Source organism: Phyllostomus discolor, chromosome 13 (genome assembly GCF_004126475.2).
Source record: "Phyllostomus discolor isolate MPI-MPIP mPhyDis1 chromosome 13, mPhyDis1.pri.v3, whole genome shotgun sequence".
Classification (NCBI taxonomy): domain Eukaryota; kingdom Metazoa; phylum Chordata; class Mammalia; order Chiroptera; family Phyllostomidae; genus Phyllostomus; species Phyllostomus discolor.
Window position 1 is genome coordinate 3004492 of NC_040915.2, and position 25622 is coordinate 3030113.

A 25622-nucleotide genomic window follows, 5' to 3' on the forward strand; every position below is an offset into this window, starting at 1 on the left:
TTTTTAATTAAAAAAGTGTTAAAAAGCACAAATCTTGTTTCAAGACAAACAAAAGAAAAAGGAGGCAGGAAGGGAGGGGAGAAAAAACCCAGAACAGAAATGTGGAGGGTCAGTCTTTCCTCGAACACCCCCCTTACCTTCAGGTTCCTCGGCCACTGCTGCTGCTTCCCCTGCACAGCTGAGTGTGCTCTCCCACTCTCTGCAGGCCCGTCTCCTTGGTCACACCTTGCAAGCCGGAGACAGGACTCAACATGACACTGGTACTCTTTGAATGGGACTAGGGATTTACAGAGATAACACTTCTCATTCCTAGCCAATCAGAAGAAAGACAGATAAAGCAGTTTTAAGACTTGCTTTTGCCGCTGGGCTCCTGATATATCTCAAATTGTGTTTTTACATCTCAAAGTTATTCTGTGGAGGAGGCATGTCAACCAATGCAGAGTTGCTCAGCGGGGCTGCTGATAAAACTAACCCACCGACAATCAAAAGGATGGAATGATTAGTGGTTTTCCCTTGCTGTTTCTCTGTGCCCTGCTGTCGCAGCAGTTGGATGGCAATAAAATCAACTCTTCTATCTCAAACAATGCTGATTGCTCTTCAAACATAAAATATTCTGTCAAACTCTTGTGAAATTAAGTATAACAGTTTTTTCAAAGGTAAGTTAAAATTTAGACAGAAAAGGGAACACCAAGAACATTTATAATCAAGATTACAATTTTTACCCAGGTAGATGAACTTGTCTGATTAGTGAATCAAGTCTGTCCACATGCCAACTTCCTTAATTCTACAACCTGCAACTAGGAAGTTACCAAAACCATGTGGTTCTGCCAGAGGCTTCCGCATGAATTCATATACATAATTATTTTTTAAATTTTTATAACACTTGAATTTGTGGAAAGACAGGGTATTGTGTCCTTGAGGTAAGGTTTATTGGACATTGGTGAAAATGGAATCACTGGGGACAAAGGAAGAAAATGAACATTTATTAAGTATTTCTTCTGTGGTGAGAACTAGTAGAAGGTGCTTTAAATACAACTTCTCAATTAATTTTCCAGCCCCATTAAGAAGGTGCTTTTCTCTCCAAGGTCCTATAGCTAACAACTGTCAGAAGCCAGGTCTGCCTGACTCATAAGAAGAGCATCTTAGTTTTAAGAAGGTAAAGCAAACTTTCCAAAGTTTGCTTTCTTAGACTTCTCTTTCTGGCTGTTACTCTTCAATTACTACAGCAAGGGAAATTGGATTCACTCTAAGGAAGAATTTCTCTGGAGGTCTTTGAAATAGAAGAAATAAGTCTCTCAAGTACTTCATCATCTGAGAGAACGCCCTCTTCCTTACGAGAAGAGCTAGATGAGTGTATCTCTCACGGTGTAGCAGTTAAAGCAGAAAGCACCTACTCATCCCCTACTGTGTGAGGGACAGCAGCACTGGGGAAGGGGCATAAGTCAGGCAGGCTTTGCCAGTTCTGGCCACATGATCTCAACCAGTTATTTGCAATTTCTCTCTAGTTTCTTTACTAAAAAGACAAAAAAAGAGTAACCACCTTCCTTACCATCCATTGTGAGAGTGATATAGTAAACCAAGCATCCAGCACAGGGGCTGGCACACAATATTAGGTGCTCAACAAACAGCTTTCGCTCTTGCTGCTGTCTCAGACACATTTCATTAGCTGCTGGGGAACAGAGTACGAATGAAGGCGAGTATCTGTCTTCAAATAACTAACAGCCTAGCCAAGGAAACAGAAATGTCAAAAAAAAAAATGACTACAACACACTTGGATGAAGTGTACTGTCGTGATGATACAGTCCTAGAGGAATGTCCACACGATGGTAAGATTACAAAGGTAGCAGTGATCACCTCTGCTCAACTGGATTAGGGGAGGAACTCTAAAATGTGTTTCAAAGATAAAGGTTTCTGCCTAATGACTAACTATTCTAACGGACTGTTGGTAATGTCTTTACTTTGGGGAGACAGCACTTCAGCCTGACTCCCCCAAGTCCACCAGAATGTGCTTTCTTAGTCAGGCTGCAACCCACAACTCAAGGAAGTCTTCTACATTGCCCAACCTTTTGCAATTCAACTTCTGTATCATTACATCACAAAGTAACTCACTACTTCCCAAAACACCAAATACCAACATGCAAATTCAAAGAAAATAATTTTTTAAATTTCAAAATTAGTTGAATGCAGCCAAAACAGTGGGATTAACTATACATAATAAACTATTATACACCTACATACATCTACACATATACATGCATATATAGATACACATATATTTTAAGTTACAGGGAATAAAGTTTATTTTGGCAGACAGTGTTAAAACAAAATTAAAGTTGTAGACATTAGTAACCTAACTCAATATCCTTAGTTTGGTATAAGTGTGACACATTTTCTTGCTTTCTTATATTCTATTAAATCACCATAACCTAAACCACTTTAAAAACTGATAAATTGCTCTGGCTGCTGTGGCTCAATGGATCGTGCAATGGCCTATGAACCACAGGGTCGCTGGTTCAATTCCCAGTCAGGGCACATGCCTGGGTTGCAGACCAGGTCCCCAGTAGGGGGCATGCGAAAAACAACCACACATTGATGTTTCCCTGTCTTTCTCCCTCCCTCCCCCTCTCTAAAAATAAATAAATAAAATCTTTAAAAAAACACAAAAAACAGGCTGATGAGCTGAAATTTAGCTTTACTGTTTTCACTTATGCTCTGATTCCAAAGCTAAAAGCAATGTGGAAATGGAGCAGGCAGCAGGCTTTTTTAGGGTAATAGAAAGGGATATACGGAGGCCACACACACTGACACAGACTGGGAATAAGAAAGTCGGGCATCCAAGGGAACAGTGATTGGCAGGCCAAAGAAACTCAGGGTAAGAGAGGAACTGGTCTCTCTATTCAGTCTAAGCCACGACATGTTGAACAGGAGCTCCCTAAACACAGCGAACCTACTCACTTCTCAATGTCCAGGGGAGCCAGGGCAGCCGTCCCACTGCCGCTCTTGCTCTGGGCCTCTATTTTTCTCCAAGTCAACACTTTCAACACGAAAAGAAAAAAGAAGAAGAAAAACCGTTAGTTGGCAGCAGACTCTGAATATAAAAGAGGAAATGTAGAGGAAGAAGCAAAGTTTAAAATCTTATTCCACTGGGAGGCGTGCACTTTCTGGGAAACCTCTGCCTTTCTAATACAGAGAGTAGCCCCTGTCACCATATGTACTGCAACTGCCAGATGCAAGATATGCCCATATTTGCTAGTGAGATCTATTTACCCCCCCATTTGCCATGAGATCTAAAGACCCAGTCCACACCAAGAAAGGTTTGTGTGTACTATCCCAAGCTGCAGCACCCAAAGGAGGTTTTGTACTTTTCCAGCCAAAATTCTGACTGGCTTAAATTGAGCTTAAACACAATTAAGGTCCATCCCCTACCTTCCCAAATCACTTTCAAATAATATGTTATTAAGACAGGTGTCCTAACTCTATACGTATATAACTACATTGTTGGGTATTTTTTCCCTTTAAATACAGGACTTTAGAGTTGTCCCTGTTCTTTTCAGGTGAACATTCCAGTCTGTTGAGTTCATTTGTGGTCTTTTTTTTTCTTTTTTTTAAGATTTTATTTATTTTTAGAGAGAGGGGGAGGGAGGGAGAAAGAGGGAGAGAAACATCAGTGTGTGGTTGCCTCTCGAGCGCTCCCTGCTGGGGACCTGGCCTGAAACCCAGGCATATACCCTGACTGGGAATCAAACCAGTGACCCTTTGGTTCACAGGCCAGCCAGCACTCAGTCCACTGAGCCACACCAGCCAGGGCTCATTTGTGGTCTTGATTCTGTCATCTGATGTTATTAGCTCTCTTTTCCAGCTTTGTGTCATCTGTCCATGTAACAAACAGGCTTTCTACATCTTCATGCAACTCACTGGGGGAAAATAGTTTTAAAGGATAGGGCCAAGGACAGAGAACTGTGGCATGTTACCAGAGAAACCTGTCTTTTCCTCCCTGGTCCAAGTTTCTTTTAAATACTTAATCAAGCAAATATTTACAGGGAATCTTTGATGTGCAAGTAATTTGGGGAGATAGAGAAAATTATAAGGAGGGGTCCTAAGGAGGGCATAGTGTATTAAGGGAAACAGCACACACACTCAAACAACTATAATACTAAGTGTAAAGAGATACACATAATGAAACCAGGTCATACACACAAGCAGCTATGAACAGTGTTTGTCTCTGGAGAGAATGGGAGGAACACTTGAAGACTGGAATAGTAAGGAGGCATGTTTTTCACTACATACTTTCTGTACTGTTGGAATTAAAAATTAAAAGGTAGAAAAAAAGATCAGATTACAGAGAGTAGGCAATCTATTTCTAAGGTTCCTTCCAACCCAGAGATTTTGTAAGTAAAAATAAAGTACTGCCGGAGAAAAACATCCTCGACATAGTTGTATAACCACCACCAAATCCTCCTCCTACTCTATCAGCCAGCCCACATTTCTCCATCTTATGTACAAGGACTTCATGAGAGATTTTATCAAGTGCCTTGCTGAAATCAATTCTTAAAAGGTTGGCACCTCACAGATTACAGAAACCTTTAAGAGTTGTTTTTTCTCTCTCTCTTTCCATTTGTCCCCAATCTTAACTACCAAGTATTTTTCAAAAAGGAATACTTGGAAACCACTCCACAGACAGGGCTAGAGAAGAATTAATTGCTTCTAGCACTTTATATACCTCTATTGCACTCAGCACAGTCCTGTCACTTGTTTGTGTGCCAGTTTTTTTTTCTACACCATGTATCTTTCTGAACTCAGAGATTCTGTTTTGTTTTGATCTCTTCAGCATCCCCAGCAGCATATAGCACATATTAAATGCTAACAAACATTTGCCCAATTAAATCATAGCAATGGATTCAAGGGGAAAAAGAGCTCTTGTTGTACAAGGACCTACTCTGTACTGGGGAACTTATAATCTCTAATCCTTAAAATAAAACCCTACAAGGCATATATCATCTGTATTTTATAGATGATGAAATAGTAAATAACCTGATCAAGATCTCAAAACTAAAACAACAACAAAAACCCAGTAGAATGCAGTGCAAGTCTGACTTCAAAGCAGCATATGTTCTTCCACAGGAGCAGGCTGCCTCTCCTGAGAAGTAAGAAGGTAAAGGATGGGAGAAGAAGGAGTCTAAGTGGTGAGGGAGTGGGCAGGTGAAAAGGAATGTAAGTGAGTGGAGAGACCTGGCAGGTGGCTGGGAACTGTGTGCTAATTCTCCTATTTAATGTCATGGCCAGGGTGAACTGGACTGGGCTTGCAGCCCAATTTTTTCCTCTGAAACCCACTACCCTTTACAAAGGAACAGAAAGTATAAGTAGCTATTAAAGGAGCCTCCAACTCCAGTTTGTGAGGGTTGAGACAGCCATTTCAAGTAGCTGCAGGCAGAGAATCCAGTCTCTGAAATCCGAAACCCTTGTTGCTGGTGACAATAGCCAAAAATTCAAAAGGGAACAGCAGAATCTGAGGAAAACTACCAGGAAAACAACTATCAGGCCAAGGTAAGCAAAATGGTGAGGAAAGGTGTCACTAAATGCTGGGAGAGCCACCTGTAAACCTACGACCACTAACTCAGCCCTTTTTATACCACTGGATGGAAACACCCTAAGGAGCTGCACTAGGGACTCGCCTTGGCACTGTCAAGATGCAAGGAAGGAGCAGGGCCTAGGGGAATAAAGTACACCGACTTTAGAGCTGGCAAAATGGTGTCCAAACTGAGACTCTACTAGCTGTTTGCCACAGGCCAATAACCTGAGTGCTACTGTATTTTACCATGTATAATGCGCACTTTTTTGCCCACATTTTTGAAGGGAAAATAAGGGTGCACATTATACATGGGTAGTGCCTGAAAGACCTTGTACCTGTTCTTGTGTTTTGTAATTTATTTGTTACATAAAATTTCTAGTACCGTAATATGTTAAAAAATGCTAAAATTCCTTTATAATATGAAAAACGAGTATCTAAATATACATAATTGAATTTAAAAATTCAAATGAAAGATTTTTTTCATGAAAGTTTGGGCCAAAAAGTTGGTGTGCACAATACATGGCAAAATACAGTGTATTAGCTGACCTACCTACAAAATGAGATGATGAAGCATCTCCCCTCATGAAGTTGGTAAGGATCACATCAGATAATTCAAATTAAGTTGTGAGAGTGTCCAACCCACAGAAGGCACTCAGCAAACACAAACTGTTAATTGTCATTATTATTCTTCCTGACTTATTTCTTAGACTTATCCAAAGATTCAAGCGCATCCTGAGAATAAGCACTTATCAGCCTGTCTATAATTTGGATGAGTTATTAGTCTTAATTGGTTCCCATACTAACTTTTACAAACTGAATGAACAGTAAACAACCAAAACATTACAGAACAGTTATTTATCAATACATACTATGTAGACATCAGCACATTTGTTTCCAAAAACCCAAAGACAAGCAATCATAAATAAAAACACATGGCCTAGAACCAACAGTGGAAACAATGGCTGCTTGACGGGAGTAGAAATTATATATACAAACAAGAGACTTGGCAGGATGGCAGAGGTTAGGATTCTCAATATATCTCCCTCAACCTCAAAACCACCTCAGCAGAAAGTAACAGGAGGCCACACACTTGAGGGTATTCCTGTTGAAAGTGCCTCTTCTCCAGCCAGGCTCTTCCTCAGCGGGATGTAGTGAGAAAGGGAAGGTGCATTTCACCAGCATGTTGCCTGCCTCAATGCTACTGGCCTCCCCTAAGAAACTCCAAAAAGGGTTATCATTAGAATTAATTATCTACCATTCTGAGTGATGTGGCTTTTAAAATTTAGATCTTAATTAGAATTAAATATCATTTAAAATTCAGCTCCTCAGTCCCATGAGCCACACTTCACATGCTCAATAGCCACATGTGACTGTTGGCTTCCATACACGACCCCAGAGATTGAGAACATTTCCGTCACCGCAGACAGTTCTACTGGCTAGCACTGCTCCTTTAAGAGATAACCAGGACTAATACAACAGTATCAGGCCTTAAGTCTGTTTACCTTGGACACCACAAGAAATTCAAGCCTCCTTGGCCTCGCTCACCACCTAGCTTCTCATCCCCACATGACTCTGATCTGTCATCTGGGGGGACTTCTCTAACCTGACTCGGTTGTCCACACCTACTCTGGAAACAAATGCCTTCTGGAATTCTGGTGATTTGTACTGATCGACAAAACCCCTGACGTGCTCAGCCTCCTCTGAAAGTTCTCAATTTCTTGCTCTCACTGAAAGAAGGCTGTCCTCTGAGGAGGACACTGCTTCCCCTTGTCCCTGCTCAAGTACTGGATTGCTTCTTCTTCTTTACACTGCGGCACTACTGACCTGGAGCTGGGGTAGATATCCTCTTCCTCCTTGTCGTTGCTTCCAGTCTACTGGGAAGACCTAGTTTGAAGCACAAACCACGTGTTACCCCTGCTACCCACCCCAAAGTAATCAGCTCCTATCCTCCTGGTTGCCGGTCCCCTACACTTCCCGCCATTCACTGAAAACTTGAACATGTCACTTACCGTCTTTCTCTTCACCACTGCAGCCATCATTCTTGGTGATTTCAGTATCTACAAACTGTATTAAGACTGAAGCGTATGAAGTTGCAGTTTCTATAGGTTTCAACCTAAGGTATGCTCCATCCCCTACGCTTGCCTCTCAGTTGCTTGGCTAGTCCTGTAGATCATCCCATCCCAGCCTTCTCGAGGGGAATCTGAGAGAGAAGCAAACCTAATGCCCTAAGGCATCCACTGTATGTGATGAGTTAACCTCCCTCTGCTGCATTTAGAATGGTTGGTCCCAGTTCTGTACCCTCCTTGGGAGAAGTAGAACAATCTGTTCATTTTCTATGTTTCATGGTTCTGCTGAGAAGCCCTGGCTGAGCCTGTCAGTAATAATTGTGCCACTTGCGCAAATTTCTCAGTTTCAGAAGTCCCATTCTCTGATCATCACCACCTGCCTTTTCCAGCTCATGCTCTCTAGTACCCTAACTCTAATCATTTTTCAGCCTCTCCAGGACATCTAATTCCAGACTGTCATCTTTTCCATGTCCATTACCCTGTCAGGTCCTCAATTTCCTTCTTACCTAACTTAGATCTCATGGTTATCACATTAACAATTCCCTTGAAGAGTCCCTCAACTTATTTCTAATCTTTCTCATGCTCCACAGCAAAACCCAATCTTGGTGAAATGTAGCCTTCCACCTGTTCTATGTTCCTACCTAAGCAGCCCAACTGTGCCGACTGGGCTCACATCATATTGAAGACTGGAAACCTCAAGTGGCCCGTCGGTACAGCCCAGTGTTTCCACAGTCAGCTTATTCTTGTGCTCTCCCAGAGGCTCGTTCACATCTTCTCCACTGTCCTCTCCACTATCCTCACACCTCTAATACCCATCCTGATTCTGCTGTCATCATTCTTTTTTGTTTCAATATAACAACTATAGCTTCAACATATGAAGCTATAATTCACATATATTCGATGGTTTTCAGCATATCCAGAGTTGTACAACCATTACATCAATTTTAGAACATTTTCATTAACTAAAAAATAAATCTGTTCTTATCAGTACTCATTCCCCATTTTCCCCCAAACTCCCAACATAGGCAACCACTTATTTGCTTTCTGCATCTATGGATTTGCCTCTTCTGGGCATGTCCTATAAATGGGATCATACAATATGTGGGCTTTTGTAAGCGGCGTCCTTCACTTAACCTATGTTTTTAAGGCTCGCCCACGTTATAGCATGTGTCAGTACTTCATTCCTTTTCTCCCATTGTGGTTGCATCATGTCACATTCCCACTGACAATGTACTGGGGTTCCAATTTCTCCACATTTTTGCCAACATTTGTTATCTTCAGGTTGGAGTGTTCGTTAATAGCCATTCTAGTGGGTATGAGCTGTTATTTCATTATGCTTCTGACTACTGACTAATCATGTTGATCATCTTTTCATGTGCCTGTTGGCCATTTGTACATATTCTCTGGAGAAAAGTCTATACAAAACCTTTGGTTTAATTGGGTTATGTTTTTGTTGTTGAATGGTAAGAGTTCTTTATATACTCTGGAATCTAGACCTGTACAGACATATTTGGAAGTATTTTCTCCCATTTAGTAGGTTTTCTTTCACTTTCTTGATAGTGTCCCCTGGTGCATGATAGTTTTAAAATATGATGGAGTACAATTTATTTATTTTTTTCTTGCTGCTGGTACTTTTGGTGTCTAAGAATCTAAGACTCCATTGCCAAATCTAAAGTCATGGAGGTTGACCCCTAAGAGAGTTTCATAGCTTTTGCACTTACATTTAGGTCTTTGGTCCATTTTTTTAATATATGGTGTGAGGTAGAGCTCCACCTGTGGATGGGCATGTGGATATTCAGTTGTCCCGGCCACATTTATTGAAAAGACTACTTTTCACCCACTGAACTGTCATGCCCTTGTCAAAAACTGTGCATAAATGTATGGTTTTACTTTTTGACTCATAGTTCTATTCCATTGATCTATATATCTATCCTTATGTCAGTACCACATTGTCTTGATTAATAAGTTGCAAAATTAAGATGTGTGAACTGTTTTTGGCTATTCTGGATCGCTTTATCTCCTAATCCCCCAAAATGGAGTCATCAGTAAGCCAGCTGCTTGGGGCAAAACCTTGGCATAACCTGAGTTTCCTCTGTCTTACTCCAACAAATCCTGTAGATTTGACCTTCAAAATACTTCCCAAATTGGACAACTTCTGCACCTCACAGCTATTACTGTGATCCAAGTAAGCACTAGCTCTCACATGGACACTGCAATGGCCTCCTGCTTAGTCTGTTCACTTCCACTTTTTGTCTCCTGTCCCTCAGCAGACTGTTTTTTCCACACAGTGGCCAGAGTTAATTATATCACTCCCTTGCTCTTAACCCTTCTGTGGCTTTTCATCGTATCTAGAATGGAGTGCAAAAACTCCACGTGAATTGACCTCTGCTTATCGCTTTTCTCTTTTTCCCATTGTTTATCCCACTTCATTCCTTGTGGCTTCCCTCTACACTAAGACACATGCCAAAAAACACTCCTGCATTAGGGCCTTTATACATATTCCCTTCACCTGGAATGACTCTATTCAAATATCAACTCAAGAAGTCTTCCTTACCCTGGCTGGTGTAGCTCAGTGGATTGAGCGTGGGCTGGGAACCAAAGTGTCCCAGGTTCGATTCCCAGCCAGGGTACATGCCTGGGTTGCAGGCCATAACCCCCAGCAACCGCACATTGATGTTTCTCTCTATCTCCCTCCCTTCCCTCTCTAAAAATAAATAAATTAAATAAATAAATAAATAAAAGAAGTCTTCCTTAATCTTTTTATTTAAGAGCCCCCTACCCCAATCTTTCCTGCTCTGGTCATTCTCTATCCTTTGTTCTTGCCTTATTTTTCTTAATTTTTGACATCTATTTCCTCCATAAGAATGTAAGCTTCATGAGAACACAGATTGCTCTTTTATATCCTCAGCTTGTATCACAGTAGCTGGGTTATAGTAGGTGCTAACTAAACACTGGACTGTCAGTTAAAGGAGGATAAATAATACATTATAAACAACACAGTCATCTTGTGAATTATTCAAGGCAGCTCTCTAAGTTGAGCATCCAACAGTGGGCTTAGTAAGAACCCTGAGCCAAAGCTGCCTTCTCTCATCCTGACCCTCAGTCACAAAGTCTGATTGATTCTCTCATCAAAACATTCTCAAATGTATCCACTCCTACTGACCCTGCTTCATTACCTATCTCTCCGTTTCCAGTCTCAGTCCCTCCCATCCTGCTTTTGTTCTACTCAAAGAACAACTCAGGCCCAGCATTAGCCATGGCAGAACCCCAAAAGCCTTCCCTGACTCAAGAAGGCCCCAAGGTCTACAGGTGAACAGCACCCCACGTGCATACCCGTCATAGCACTTCTCACACAACATTCTAGTCACTGCTTTACCTACTTATCTCCCCCAGCAGAATCTCTCTTTATCACTGCAGAATTCCACATTTCTGGCATAAAACTGACACTCAATATAAATATATATTTAATGAATCAATTTGTAAAGGTAGTTTCTTATTCACAAGTTTGATGGAGTATTTTCTTGGCTTTAAGAACAATAGGATATTCTTATAACTTAGATGAAAATGTCTCTACAGCCTGATCTGAAATAACTCTTGAAATGGGAAGGCCCTATCTGCCTCATTCCACTCAATAAATTCTTATTGTTCTCTCAGGTCTTAGACTTGATAATCTTATTCTACTAGAGATAGCTTCTAACTCAAAAATCCTAATGATTATGTCAACAGTTCCTAAGGATAAACAACCCTAAAAAAGTTAGGCATCCCTAAGTCTATTTTACAGATGAGCAAGTAGGGGCTCAGAAGCTTCAATCCTGTAAATACCTGGTCTAGGCTATGATTCCAAGTCTGCTAGACTCCAAAGCCAGTACAGTATCAAACTGCTTTCTTTGCTGCTTAGAAGCCACAGAGGATCCCGTCCCTACTCAAGTTGTAGTAATTTCAAGTTTAGACATAAGCTTTATTTCTCAACAGGTACACCTGAATGTTGAGCTCTTGACCTTAACCTCCAGTGCTGCTGAAGTCAGTCCCTGCGTCTGAGGTGTTAGCATGACTTGTTTACCACCTTTCCATACAAAGATAACAGTACTCACATGAAAATATCTTAGCAGTGCCTCCTACCTTGAGGCCAAAGGGAAGAGTCAATACTGAGAAAATCCTTAAACCATACAATTCCTATTTAGGATATAAAAATAAAGGGTCTAGAACCATTATATTTCTAAGAACAAAATTTCTGTCTATGAGGTATTGAATAATTTAGAGGTCTTAGAAAAACAGCCACTTGTCTAGTTCATAGTACTTGTATACAATATTTATAGCTCAATCTTTTTCTTTAACAGCTGGAATTTTTATTTAAGCAATTCAACAATATATATCAAGAATTTAAAAATAACTTGTATCTTCTGACCCAAGAATTATACTCTGGGAATCTACTCTGAGAAAATCATCTGAATTTAAATGAGATCACAAGACAAAGGTATTTTATCAAAGCATTATTGATAACAGTAAAAAAACTTAAGCCAATGTTCAAACAGAATAAAATACTATGCAGGAATTCAAAATAAAGACTGAAAGAAGACTTCTGGCCAAGATGGAGGAGTAGGTAGATATACTGTGCCTCCTCGCACAACCAAGATAGGGACAACAACAATTTAGAAACAGGATAACAACCAGAACTGACAGAAAATTGAACCGTATGGAAGCTGGACAACCAAGGAGTTAAAATAGACCTGTTCATCCAGACCAGTAGGAGGGGCGGAGTCCAGCAGCCGGGCAGAGAGGGGTCTCGCAGCACAAATTGTGTTGGGACCAGGTGCGTAAGACCGCAGCAGGCGGACCCTGTGCACACAAGCGGTGGCTGGCAAACCCCAGCCAAGGGGTGGCAACTAGCAGACCCAGTGAGGCAATGATTGTGAAGCAAGGCACTGTGCGCAACCCAGGATCCCAGTGCTGGGAAATAGAGTCTTGGGGCAATGATTGAAAACACCTGTGGGGGGTTGAGGCACAGGGAGAGACTCCCAGCCTCACAGGGGAGGTCGTAGAAAAGACCCATGGACTGCACAAGCCCACCCACACAGGAATCAGCACCAGAAAGGTTCAGTTTGCTTGGGGGAAGTGGCGGAAGAGACTGAAGTCCACAGAGAGCAGAGCAAGAGCAATTGTTCCCTCTTGGACCCCACCCCCACATAAAGCGTCACAACCCAGTGACTGGGTTGCCCCACCCTGGTGAACACCTAAGGCTCTGCCCCTCATACATAACAGGCGTGACAAGACCAAAAAAAAAAAAGAGAGAGAGAGAGAGATGGCTCCAACAGAAGAAGAAATGAAAGCTCCAGAACCGATCCTTTTAAGTGACTGAGAGATAGCCAACCTATCAGATGCACAGTTCAAAACAATGGTGATCAGGATGCTCACAGAACTGGTTGAATTTGGTCGCAAATTAGATGAAAAAATGAAGGCTACAATAAGTGAAACGAAGAAAAATACACAGGGAACCAATAGTAATGGGAAGGAAACTGGGACTCAAATCAATGGAGTGGACCAGAAAGAAGAAAGAAACATTCAATCAGAAAAGAATGGAGAAATAAGAATTCAAAAATATGAAGAGAGGCTTAGGAACCTCCAGGATATCTTTAAATGTTCCAACATCTGAATTATAGGGGTACCAGAAGGGGAAGAGGAAGAGCAACATATCGAAAACTTATTTGAACAAATAATAAAGGAGAACTTCCCCATTCTGGCAAAGGAAATAGACTTCCAGGAAGTCCAGGAAGCTCAGAGAGTCCCAAAGAAGTTGGACCCAAAGAGGAACACACCAAGGCACATCATAATTACATGAGCCAAGGTAAAAATGAAGGAGAGAATCCTAGAAGCACCAAGAGATAAGGGGACAGTCACCTACAAAGGAGTTCCCATCAGACTGTCAGCTGATTTCTCAAAAGAGACCTTGCAGGCAAGAAGGGGCTGGAAAGAAGTATTCCAAGTCATGAAAGGCAAGGACCTACATCCAAGATGACTCTATCCAGCAAAGCTTTCATTTAGAATGGAAGGGCAGATCAAGTGCTTCTCAGAAAAGGTCAAGTTAAAGGAGTTCATTATCACCAAGCCCTTATTGTATGAAATGTTAAAGGGATTTATCTGCCCTGGCTGGCGTAGCTCAGTGGATTGAGCTTGGGCTGTGAACCAAAGCATCATAGGTTCGATTCCCAGTCAGGGCACATGCCTGGGTTGCAGGCCACAGCCCCCAGCAACCACACATTAGTGTTTCTCTCTCTCTCTCTCCCTCCCTTCCCTCTCTAAAAATAAATAAATAAAATCTTCTAAAAAATACAAAAAAGGGACTTATCTAAGAAAAAGAAAATAAAAAACGTGTATAGTAAAATGACAGCAAACTCGCAATTATTAACAACCACACCTAAAACAAAAGCAAACTAAGCAAACAACTAGAACAGGAACAGAACCACAGTAATGGAGATCACATGGAGGGGTAACAACAGGGGAATGGGAGGAGGAAAGGGGGGAAAAGTACAGCGAGTAAGTACCATAGATGGTAGGTAGAAAATAGGGGGAGGGCAAGAATAGTATGGGAAATGTAGAAACTAAAGAACTTATGACACATGGACATGAACTAAAGGGGGGGGAATGTGGGTGGGAGAGGGTGTGCAGGGTGGAGGGGAATGAAGGAGGGTAATGGGACAACTGTAATAGCATAATCAATAAAATGTATTAAAAAAAAGAAAAGAAAGACTGAAAGAAAATACTTGAATACCAAAATATCAACTGTAATTCAGGGGGAGAGAGGTTATGTTTGGAGTGATTGTTTTGGGATGATTATTTTTCTATGTTGCTGATTTTTTTTCAATGAGCATGTAACATTTTAATCATTTAAAAAGTTTAAACATCAAGGGACACCCTAAAGGAGAAAACAGGTCCAGGCAATGATCAACAGTCACTGTCAGCTGAAAGCCAGGCTTTCTAATGGACAGATTAGTCTGACCCCACTAATCAAAGGTAACAAGAGAGTATGTAACCCCACAAACTGATACAATATAAAATATAAAATGCTTATAAAGTACTCTTGTCAAAAATTTAATAAATGAATCCGATCAAGCCTCAAATCTAACTAGAAGTTTCCAGAAATTATAGTCTAGAACAGAAGAATATTTTAGAGATAGAACAGGGATATAATCAGCAAAATCCAGGTGGGAAATTCTAAAAGACAAAAAGCTAGTCTCCTTAAACAAATAAACCATAAAGAAAAAAAGAGAGGAGGATAACAGATTAAAAGAGACTTAAGAGAGACATCAGCCAAATGTATTGTATAAACCTTCTATGGACCACAATTTGAACAAATCATTAAAAAAATTAAGAGATAACTGGGGAAAAGGAGATGCTGACTGGTGTAGTAATGGTACTGTGGCTTTATTTTTATTTAAGTAGTCCTTATCTTTTAAAGATACAAAATATTTATAGATCAAATGATAGGACTGAAAATTGCTTCAAATAAATCAATTGGGGGAGCAGATGAGAAACACATCAGAGGTGAAAAGAGACTGGCCATATGTTGATAATCACTAAAGCTGCAAAATGGGTTCATAGGGATTCATTATACTGTTAAACAATAAAAATTTAAAAACTGGCTCAAAATAAAATCTGCTGTTAAAAGCTAACTATGTAAAACCAAAAAAAGTAAGGTAAAAATACACATCAAACTGTTTGTTCACATAGAGCGTTGGACTGAGATGGACCATGGATGAATTTTTTCTAAGTAAAATTTCCCTAAAATCTTCTATAGTAAGACGTACTACTTAAAAAAAAATTTGTTAGAAGGCAAACAATCTAATGATTAAGAGTGGAGCCCGCCCCTGGATAAGTGGCTAATTCCAGGGCTGAAGCAGGAAAAGTCAAGGTAGCCCCACGACCTTTTGCTCAGAGAACAGATGGGTATGTGCCAAACGGGGACAGAAGACAACTTAAAGGGACTTTCAAATTTGGAACAATTTGAAGATCAAAATGACTGCTGGAAAGAATGAATCATAACACAATAAATTGTAAAAATGAATCCAGAAGTCCATACCGCATTTTAAAAAGTACTGACAGAGGAGGAGAGAGATAGTTCCTGTCTACAGAAGGATGTCAGCTAATTAATGTAGAGATGACAGGAACAAAAATAGTCACCATGTACTACTATAGTAATAATTTAAGCAAGAATCGCCAATGGATACTAAAACCATAGGTGAATGCGTGTTTGAGAATAGGATATCATACAGCCTCAAAGTATTACCCCACAGATAACATTACTGATCACAAAGGGAAAAAAAGTACTTTTACAGAAAAAAATCTGATAGATACCACCTATGAATTTTAACAGTCCCAATAGCACAAACTAGTATCTCTTGCTCCCTGATGTGTTATGGACTGAATGTTTGTGTTCCCCCAAATTCTTATGTTGAAATTCTAATCCCTAATGTGATGGTATTAGAATTTGGGGCTTTGGGGTGATTAGGACATGAGGGTGCAGCTTCCCTGAAATGGGATTAGTGCCATCACAAGGGGCTGAAGAAACCAGAATTCTCTCCGTCCACCACCTGAGGACACAGCAAGAAGTCAGAAACCTACAACCCAGAAATGGGCCCTCACCAAGACCCAAACCTTGATCTCAGACTTCCAGCCTCCAGAACTGTGAAAAATACGTTTCTGTTGTTTAAGCCACTCAGTCTACGGTACTTTGTTAGAACAGCCCAACCTGACTAAGACGTGGTGCATTTAAAAGAATGCAACATTCCCATCGTTATGTTCCTGCCAAAAATGTTTAACTTGAATCTAACCAGAAGAAAACATCAGACAAATCCAAACTAAGGAATATCTGGGGTGGAAAAACCAGAGAGGAGAAGCTCTACATTCTGTGAATAAATTCTGCTCATGTCCCTTGCTGTCTCCAGAAATACTCATGTACTAGGTAGACTCTTACTAAGGATAAAATAACCAAACTAGTTTAAAGTGCAGTTTGATTCCAACCCACTTAACTGTCTTATGAAACAAACAAATAAAAATAATAATTTCCTGAGGAATAAAACTGACTCTAGAATATCCACAATATAACATTCACAATTGTCTTAGGATACCATCCACAATTACTTAACATACAAAGAGAATGAGGAATGTTTACAATTGATAGGGGGAACAACAATCTGAATGGCTACAGATTTCTTGTCAGAAACTAAGAATGCCAGGAGATAATGGAACAAAATCTTTCAAGTGCTAAAAGAAAAAAACAAACAAAAGAACCCATCACCCAAAATTCTATATTCAGTGAAAATATCCTTCAAGAATGATAGTAAAATCAAGACACTCTGAGATAATAAGAATGCTAAGGAAGCTTGTTGCCGGTAAACTCACACTGCAAAAATGCTCACAGCAATTCTTCAGGCTGAAGGAGGTAACACAACATAAACCAGGTCATCAAGACAACTGAAGAGTATCAGAAATAATAAATGTCTAGCAAATATAAAAGACTATTTTCCTCTTAATTTCTTTAAGAATACAAATTATTGTTTAAAGCAAAACTATAACATTATTTGATGGGGTTTATAATATATGTAGATGTACATATGACAACTACGGTATGAAAGGAAGGGGAGGGTAGTAAATGGACATGTGTAGTTACAAGATTCCTAAATTTTATAAAATGGTATTAACTGTAAGTAGACTGTGAAAAGCCTACCTTCCCTAGAGTAGTCACTAAAAATTCAAAAAAGTACAGAGGCAGGAAGGACAGAAGGAAAACAAATTCTATAACATATTCAAATAATTTAAAAAAAAAGACCAAAAAATAAATAAATAAAACCCAGAAATGGACAAAAAAACAGTAAAATGGTAGGCCTAAATCCAACCACATCAGTAATTAAGTTAAATGTTAATTAATGAAATTTCCAATTAAAACTTAGAGACAGAATGAGTGAAAAGCATCACCCAATGGTATGCTGCCTAGGAAAAACACACTTTAAAGATAAGAACATAGATGTGTTAAAAGTAAATGAATTGAAAAAGATATCCAAGCCTACAGTAGGCATAAAGGAGCTGAAATTGCTAGAACCATGTCTGGTTGCTCTAGCAGATGAAATACACATCAAGAAAAAGTATATTACCAGAGGTGAAGTTGGAAACTAAACAACACATTTACAATTTGGCTCTAAAATACATATGGAGCCCTGGGTGGTGTGGTTCAGTGGACTGAGTGCCAGCCTACAAACCAAAGGGTTGCTGGTTTGATTCCCAGTCTAGGGCATATGTTTGGGTTGCAGGCCAGGTCCCCAGTAGGGGGCACATGAGAGGCAACCATACATTAATGTTTCTCTCCCTCTCTTTCTTCCTCCCTTACTCTCTCTAAAAATAAATAAAATCTTTTAAAAGATAAAGTAAATAAAATATATATGGAAATAGAATGAATAGAAGCCACACTGAAACTGATAGGAGTGGAGATGTTAAACAGCTGGGCAGTTAAGAATGCAGAAGGAACTCTGGCTGATGTGGCTCATGGACTGAGCACAAGCCTGTGACTGAAAGGTCGCCAGTTCATTCCCTGTCAGAGCACATGCCCAGGTTGCGGGCCAGGTTCCCAGATGGGGATGCGAGAGAGGCAACTCACCAGTGTTTCTCTCGCACATGGATGTTTCTCTTCTTCCCTTTCCCTCTCTCTAAAAATAAAAACAAAATCTTAAAAAAAAATGCAGAGGGATATCTCCTCTGCAGATGTCCCCTATTGTGGAGCCTCACATCTGGCTCCCCAGCCCAGAGACCAGTGCCAGGAAGAGTCCCCACAACATATGGCTGTGAAAATCAGTGGGACTGCATCCAGGTAAGATGAAGGGCTACTGGAGACCCAGGCTTCTGCTTAAAAGGCCTGTGCAGAGACTCACAACCACTTGCCCTGTGCTCCAGCAAAGGGACAACGACTCAAAGAGTACTCGGTACATATGGGGAGGAATGAACAAGAGCTGAAGGGACGGCTCTCTCCTGGACAGAACTGCTTGGCAGATGCAACAGGTCCTTTGTTGAGCCCACCCACCCACCCTGCAGACAAAGGCAGGCACCAAACCTGAGTCTCAGTTAAGGTGGCTAACACTGCTCACCTCACCCTGCTTATTTCTGAGATCACACTTCACCCAACTAGAGTACTGGCTGCTCCTCACAATCAGCTGGCCTTAGCCCATGCTGCAGACTTTCCTTAAAATCTTTCAAAGGTCTACAAATCCAAAATAAGCACTGGCCTCAGTGTGCCCTATACCTCTTACTAAGTGACCCCAAGACAGACACTAGTGGTAGCTGACTTAGCTTTATAGCATGGCCTCTCCCATGTGCCTCCAAGCCCAGAACAGGGAGCACCAACCACAGACCACTTTATAGCTCCTACCAGGTAGTCCAAGGACAAACACAGGCAATAGCTGAATTGTGCCAGCACCAGAGCAGACCCCAAAACCAACACACCTGGTGGCTGGCTTCAGACCACACCAGAGCATCACCTAATTAGCTACATAAATGACACACCCAGAGGATGGACTCTGCAGCCACCAGAGCCATGATAAAGCAAATCCCACTCCGTGGGGCACCCCTGCACAACAGCTCGCCCACTGCAGTCCTGGCCAGTCATCACGGCCAGTCATCCTGAGGGCCAATCACCCCAATTATGTGTCAACAGCAATCAAGGCTCAACTACAACAGGAGGGGACACACAGCCTACAAAAGGGACAACCCTGGAGCATCTGGCTCAGATGACCAAAAGTTCTCCACCACTGGGCCCCATGGGGCACCTACTATATAAGGCCACTCTACCAAGATCAGGAGATGTAACAGATCTACCTATATAGAAACAAACACTAGGTGGCAACAAAATTGAAGAAGCAAACAAACGTCACGAATGAAAGAATAGGACAAAACTCCAGAAAAAGAACTAAATAAAATAGAGGTAAACAACCTACCAGATACAGAGTTCAAAACAATGGTTATAAAGATGCACAATGAACTTAGCAGGAGAACAGGTTGAGTCAATGAGAACTTACACAAAGAGATAGACACCACAAGAAAGAACCAATCAAATGAAGGATACACTAACTGAAATGAAGAAAACAGACGGAATCACAGCAGATTAGATAAAGTAGAGCACTGAATCAGTGACTTGGAAAGCAACAGAAAAGAGGAACCCCATTGGAACAAAAAAAAAAAAGAATTTTTAAAAATGAGAACAGTTTAAGGGACCTCTAGGACAACATCAAGCATAATCACATTTGCACCACTGAAGTGTCAGAACAGAAAAAGCAAAAGATTGAAAATCTATTTGAAAAAAATGACTGAAAAACGTCCCTAACCTGATGAAGAAATAGATATACAATTCCAGCCCATAAGACACATCATAATTAAAATGCCAAAGGTTGACTTCGGCCAAGATGGAGGCATGGGGAGACACACTGTGACTCCTCACACAACCAAAATATGGACAACAAAAATTTAGAAACAAAAAAGCAACCAGAACTGACAGAAAATTGAACTGTACAAAAGTCTGACAACCAAGGAGTTAAAATAGACACATTCGTACCAACCAGAAGGAAGGGCGGAGTCGGGCGGCCTGGTGGAGAGGGGTCAAGGCACAAAAAAAGCGGTGCCTTGTGGACCCTGGGCATGCAAGGCAGCAGCTGACGGACCCAACGTGTGCAGGCAGTGGCTGGCAGACCCTGGGCTTGGGGTGGCAGCAGGCAGACCCAGTGAGGCGCGCCAGACAGCCAGCTGAATGGGTGGTCCCACATTTGCAGGCAGATAAACCAGGCAAAACTGGGGAGCAAGACACACTGTGCAACCCAGGGTGCCAGCCTGGGAAATACAGCCTCAAAACATCAATTGAAAACACCTGTGGCTGTTGAGGCACAGGGAGAAACTCCCAGCCTCACGGGGAGAGTTCATTGAAGAGAGCCATAGGGTCCTAGAATGTACACAAACCCACCCACACAGAAATTAGCACCAGAAGGGCCCAGTTTGCTTGGGGGAAGCGGGGTAAGTGACTGAAAGCTGGCAGAAAGTGGAGCAAGCACCACTGTTCCCTCACTGACCCCTCCCCCACATACAGCGTCACAACCTAGCAACATGGGTTACCCTCCCCATGAACACCTAAGGCTCCGCCCCTCACTACATAGCAGGCGAGGCAAGACAAAAAAAAAAAAAAAAAAAGTGGCCCAAAAGGAAGAACAGATCAAAGCTACAGAAAAAAATACAACTACGCTACAAAGAGATAACCAACGTATCAGATGCACAGTTCAAAACAATGGTGATCAGGATGCTCACAGAACTGGCTGAATTTGGTCAAATTAGATGAAGAAATAAAGGCTACAATAAATGAAATGAAGGAAAATGTACAGAGAACCAATAGTGATGGGGGAAAAAAATGGGACTCAAATCAATGGAGTGGACCAGAAGGAAGAAAGAAACAACCAAACAGGAAAGAATGAAGAAACAAGAATTCAAAAATATGAGGAGAGGCTTAGGAACCTCCAGGATATCTTTAAATGTTCCAACATCTGAATTATAGGGGTACCAGAAGGAGAAGAGGAAGAGCAAGAAATTGAAAACTTATTTGAACAAATAATAAAGGAGAACTTCCCCATTCTGGCAAAGGAAATAGACTTCCAGGAAGTCCAGGAAGCTCAGAGAGTCCCAAAGAAGTTGGACCCAAAGAGGAACACACCAAGGCACATCATAATTACATTAGCCAAGATAAAAATGAAGGAGAGAATCCTAGAAGCACCAAGAGATAAGGGGACAGTCACCTACAAAGGAGTTCCCATCAGACTGTCAGCTGATTTCTCAAAAGAGACCTTCCAGGCAAGAAGGGGCTGGAAAGAAGTATTCCAAGTCATGAAAGGCAAGGACCTACATCCCAGATTGCTCTATCCAGCAAAGCTTTCCTTTAGAATGCGAGGGCAATCAAGTGCTTCTCAGAAAAGGTCAAGTTAAAGGAGTTCATCATCACCAAGCCCTTATTTTATGAAATGTTAAAGGGACTTATCTAAGAAAATAAGATTTAAAAAAACATGTATAGTAAAAGGACAGCAAACTCACAATTATGAACAACCACACCTAAAGCAAAACCAAAAGAAACTAAGCAAACAACTAGAACAGGGACAGAACCACAGAAACGGAGATCACATGAAGGGTTAGCAACAGAGGAGTGGGAGGAGAAAGGGGGAAAAGGTACAGAGAATAAGTAGCATAGATTGTAGGTTGAAAATAGATGGGGGGGCGGTAAGAATAGTATAAGAAATGTAGAAGCTAAAGAACTTATAAGTATGACATATGGACATGAACTAAAGGGGGGGGAAGTGGGTGGGAGAGGGTGAGCAGGGTGGAGGGGAGTGAACGGGGAAATGAGACAAGTGTAATAGCATAATTAATAAAATATATTAAGAAAAGAAATATTAAAGGGACTTCTTTCAGAAGGAAAATAAAGAGATCAAAAATATAAATAATGAAATGGCAATAGCTACACATCTATCAACAATTTAAATGTAAATAGATTAAATGCTCCTCCAATCAAAGGCCATACAGTGGCTGAATGGACAAGAAAATAAGACCCATATGCAGGCTGCCTAAAAGAGAGCTGCTTCATATTGAAAGACACACACACACAGACTGAAAGGTAAAGGGATGAAAGTTACTTCATACAAATGAAACAAAAAAAACAACCCCAAAACCTGGGGTAGCAATACCTGTATCAGACAAAACAGACTCTAAAACAAAAGCAGTAACAAGAAACAAAAGGACAGTTCACATACAATAGCCAACATATGGAAACAACCTAAGTGTCAATCAACAGACAATTGAAAAGGAGATGTGGGGTGTGTGTATATGCATATATACACATATGTGTGTGTACATATATGTGTGTAAACTGAATTTTGCTAAACTGAATTATGACACGTGTGTGTGTGTGTGTGTGTGTGTGTGTGTATGAATATTACTCAGCCATAAAAAAGAATGAAATCTTACTATGTGCAAAACACAGATGGTCTTGCAGGGTATTACGCTAAGCAAAATAAGTCAGAAAGATGGACAAATACCACATGATTTCACTTATATATGGAATCTATAAAACTAAATAAATGGAACAGCAACAGATTCATAGATACAGAGAACAAACTGATGGTTGACAGATGGGAAGAGGGTTAGGGAGCCAGATGGAAAAGATGAATGGATTGAGAAGTACAAGTTGGCACTTACGAAAGTCATGGGGATATAAAAATACAGCAAGGGGAATATAGCCAGTAATATTGTAATAACTATGGTATCTATGGAGCCAGATGGGTGACTAGATTTACCAGGGGGATCACTCTGTGTATTATATAAATGTTCAGTGTATTATATAAACATTTAACCACTATGCTGTACCACTGAAACTAATATAATATTGAATGTCAACTGTAATTGAAATTTTTTTAATTTTAAACTATAAAAATACATTTTTTTAAATTAAAAAAAGGTACCTGACTTTAAGACTTACTATGAAGCTACTAGTCAAGATATTTGTGGGACAGGCATAAGGAAAAACAAACAGACTAATGAACTACAACAAAGAACACAGATGTAAGTCCTCACTTATATAGTTACCTGAATTTCTATAAAAGCACCAAAGTAATCCAATGAAAGGAAAGTCGTTTTCAACAAATGGTTAAAAACTAGATAGATATCCATATGGAAAAAATAAACCTAAATCCTTAAACCTCAAACCCTATACAAAACCTCAAGATGCATCATAAATTTAAACAGAAAACAATAACCATAAAGGAAAACAACTGATAAATTAGACTTCATTTTAAAACTTCTGCTTATCAAGACACCATTAAGAACATGAAAAGGCAAGTCACAGACTAGAAAAAGTACCTGTACAACATATTTGACAAATGACTAATATTCAGGACGTATGAAGAACTCCTAATCTCAATAATAAAAATTCAAACAATCCAACTTACTAACTTCGTGATTTGACCAACTACTTCTCCCTAAGGATGATAAAATCTAATTTGTAAGGTTACTGCAAAGATCAGATGAGATAAGGGTACAGTCCACCTTTACCACCCATCTCACCCACAGTTCTTTTATGTATTTTATATATACATGTATGTATGTATGTTGTGTTTGTGTGTGTATAGTTTCAAATGAGACTTTATTTAAAAACAGTATTCTCTTGTTTAGGAAAAAGAAAGGTTGAAATTTATGGGTCTACAACTCACTCCTGGTCTTTGTAACGACAGTGACTACAATTTCTACTGGTTTGTGCTAGGCATTATGCACTATGTCCTTATATCAGGTTGGCCAAAAAGTTCGTTTGGTTTTTTCTGTAAGATGGCTCTAAATAGCGCTTAGTTGTCTTTAACTTCATTTGAAACAATTTTGCTAAACTGAATTATGACAGCTGTCCTATCATCATGCATTTAAGAAAGCTTATCAAAATTGGTGAATTTTTGTGTAGCCATTTTAATATTGAATATGGAAGAAAATATGCAACATTTCCAGCATATTATGCTTTATGATTTCAAGAAATGTAAAAATGCAACTGAAATACAAAAAAACATTTTTGCAGTATATGGAGAAGGTGCTGTGACTGACCAAATGTGTCAAAAGTGGTTTGTGAAGTTTCATACTAGAAATTTCTCGCTGGACAATACACTCCATGGTCGCGTAGACCAGCTGAAGTTGACAGCGATCAAATCGAGATATTGAGAACAAGCAATGTTATACCACGCAGGAGATAGCTGATATACTTAAAATATTCAAATCAATAAAGTTATTGGTGAAAATGAAAAATGTGTCTTTTATTTTACGGAAAAAACTAAACAGACATACATATACATATGTACATGCATATACATACATATACATATATGTATATATAAAACACATAAAAGCAGAACTATGGGTGAGGTGGGTGGTAAAGGTGGACTGCAATACCAATACTAGTCCTGTCCATCCTGCCCTTTTCATACCTCCTTAGAACCGGGGTGGTCTTCAAAACACATTGTAGAGAACCAATGCTGTAGAATAGGGGTAGAAAAATCATGGGCTGGCCACCTGTTTTTAAAATTAAACTTTTATTGGAAAACAGACACCTCGTTCATTTATATATTGTCTATGGCTGCTTGCACGCTATAACAACAGAGCTGAGTGTCTGTGACAGAGACCATATGGCCTGCAAACCTAAAATGTTTACTATCTGTCCATTTAAGAAAAATGTGTCAACTTTTGCTTTAAAAGAGTACATTTTCTGAGAGCTGAGCTGTGTAGCACCATGTTAAGATGCTGTGGAGGAAATAAAAATGGCTATGACACTGTTAATAACAATACTAAGCTTATGAGTGTAAATCATTAAGGTTTCACTCCAAAAAAGGAAATTTGGGGGGTTTGACTCTCCTACAAATTAAGAGAGACTAAGATATTATCATCAAAAACTCTCTGTAATGTGTGAACCTTGTTTGGGTCCTGATTTCAACAAACCAACTGTAAAAAACAATTATGAGAGTCAAGGAGATGTTCAACAGACCAGACATTGGATGATATTAATCAAGTGTAACAATATTATGGTTAGGGTTTTAAAAAGAGAGATCTTATATTTCATTATCATATAATAAAATGATATCTGGAATCCGATTTGAAATAACCTGGGCAGGGGAGCTGTGGATGAACTAAATGCAGATAAAACAGCAGTGACCATAGTTCATAATTGGGTGACACAAGGGGGTTTCAAGGCAATACTATTCTCTCAAGTTTTATATTTCAAATTTTCTGTAATTAAAAAGAAAATGAATACACACAAAGTCCTTCTGCAACAGAACAATCAAGGTAAAACTGGCCATTGTCTTTTGAAGAAATCAGTATTACAGTCAGGTAGGCACAAATATAAGGACCTAGAAAAACACCAAGACACCTCTTTCTAAAAAATCATTAATGGC

The 25622-nt window shown here is 40.1% G+C and overlaps 1 protein-coding gene across 1 annotated transcript in view; it reads right to left on the reverse strand.

Moving 5' to 3' along the window:
• UIMC1 (ubiquitin interaction motif containing 1) overlaps positions 1-25622 on the reverse strand; it is a 111823-nt gene that overhangs the window by 3314 nt on the left and 82887 nt on the right. Inside the window, 2 exon segments of the mRNA XM_028527312.2 lie at positions 138-309; positions 2956-3034. Of these exon segments, the coding sequence (XP_028383113.1) occupies positions 138-309; positions 2956-3034 (251 nt within the window).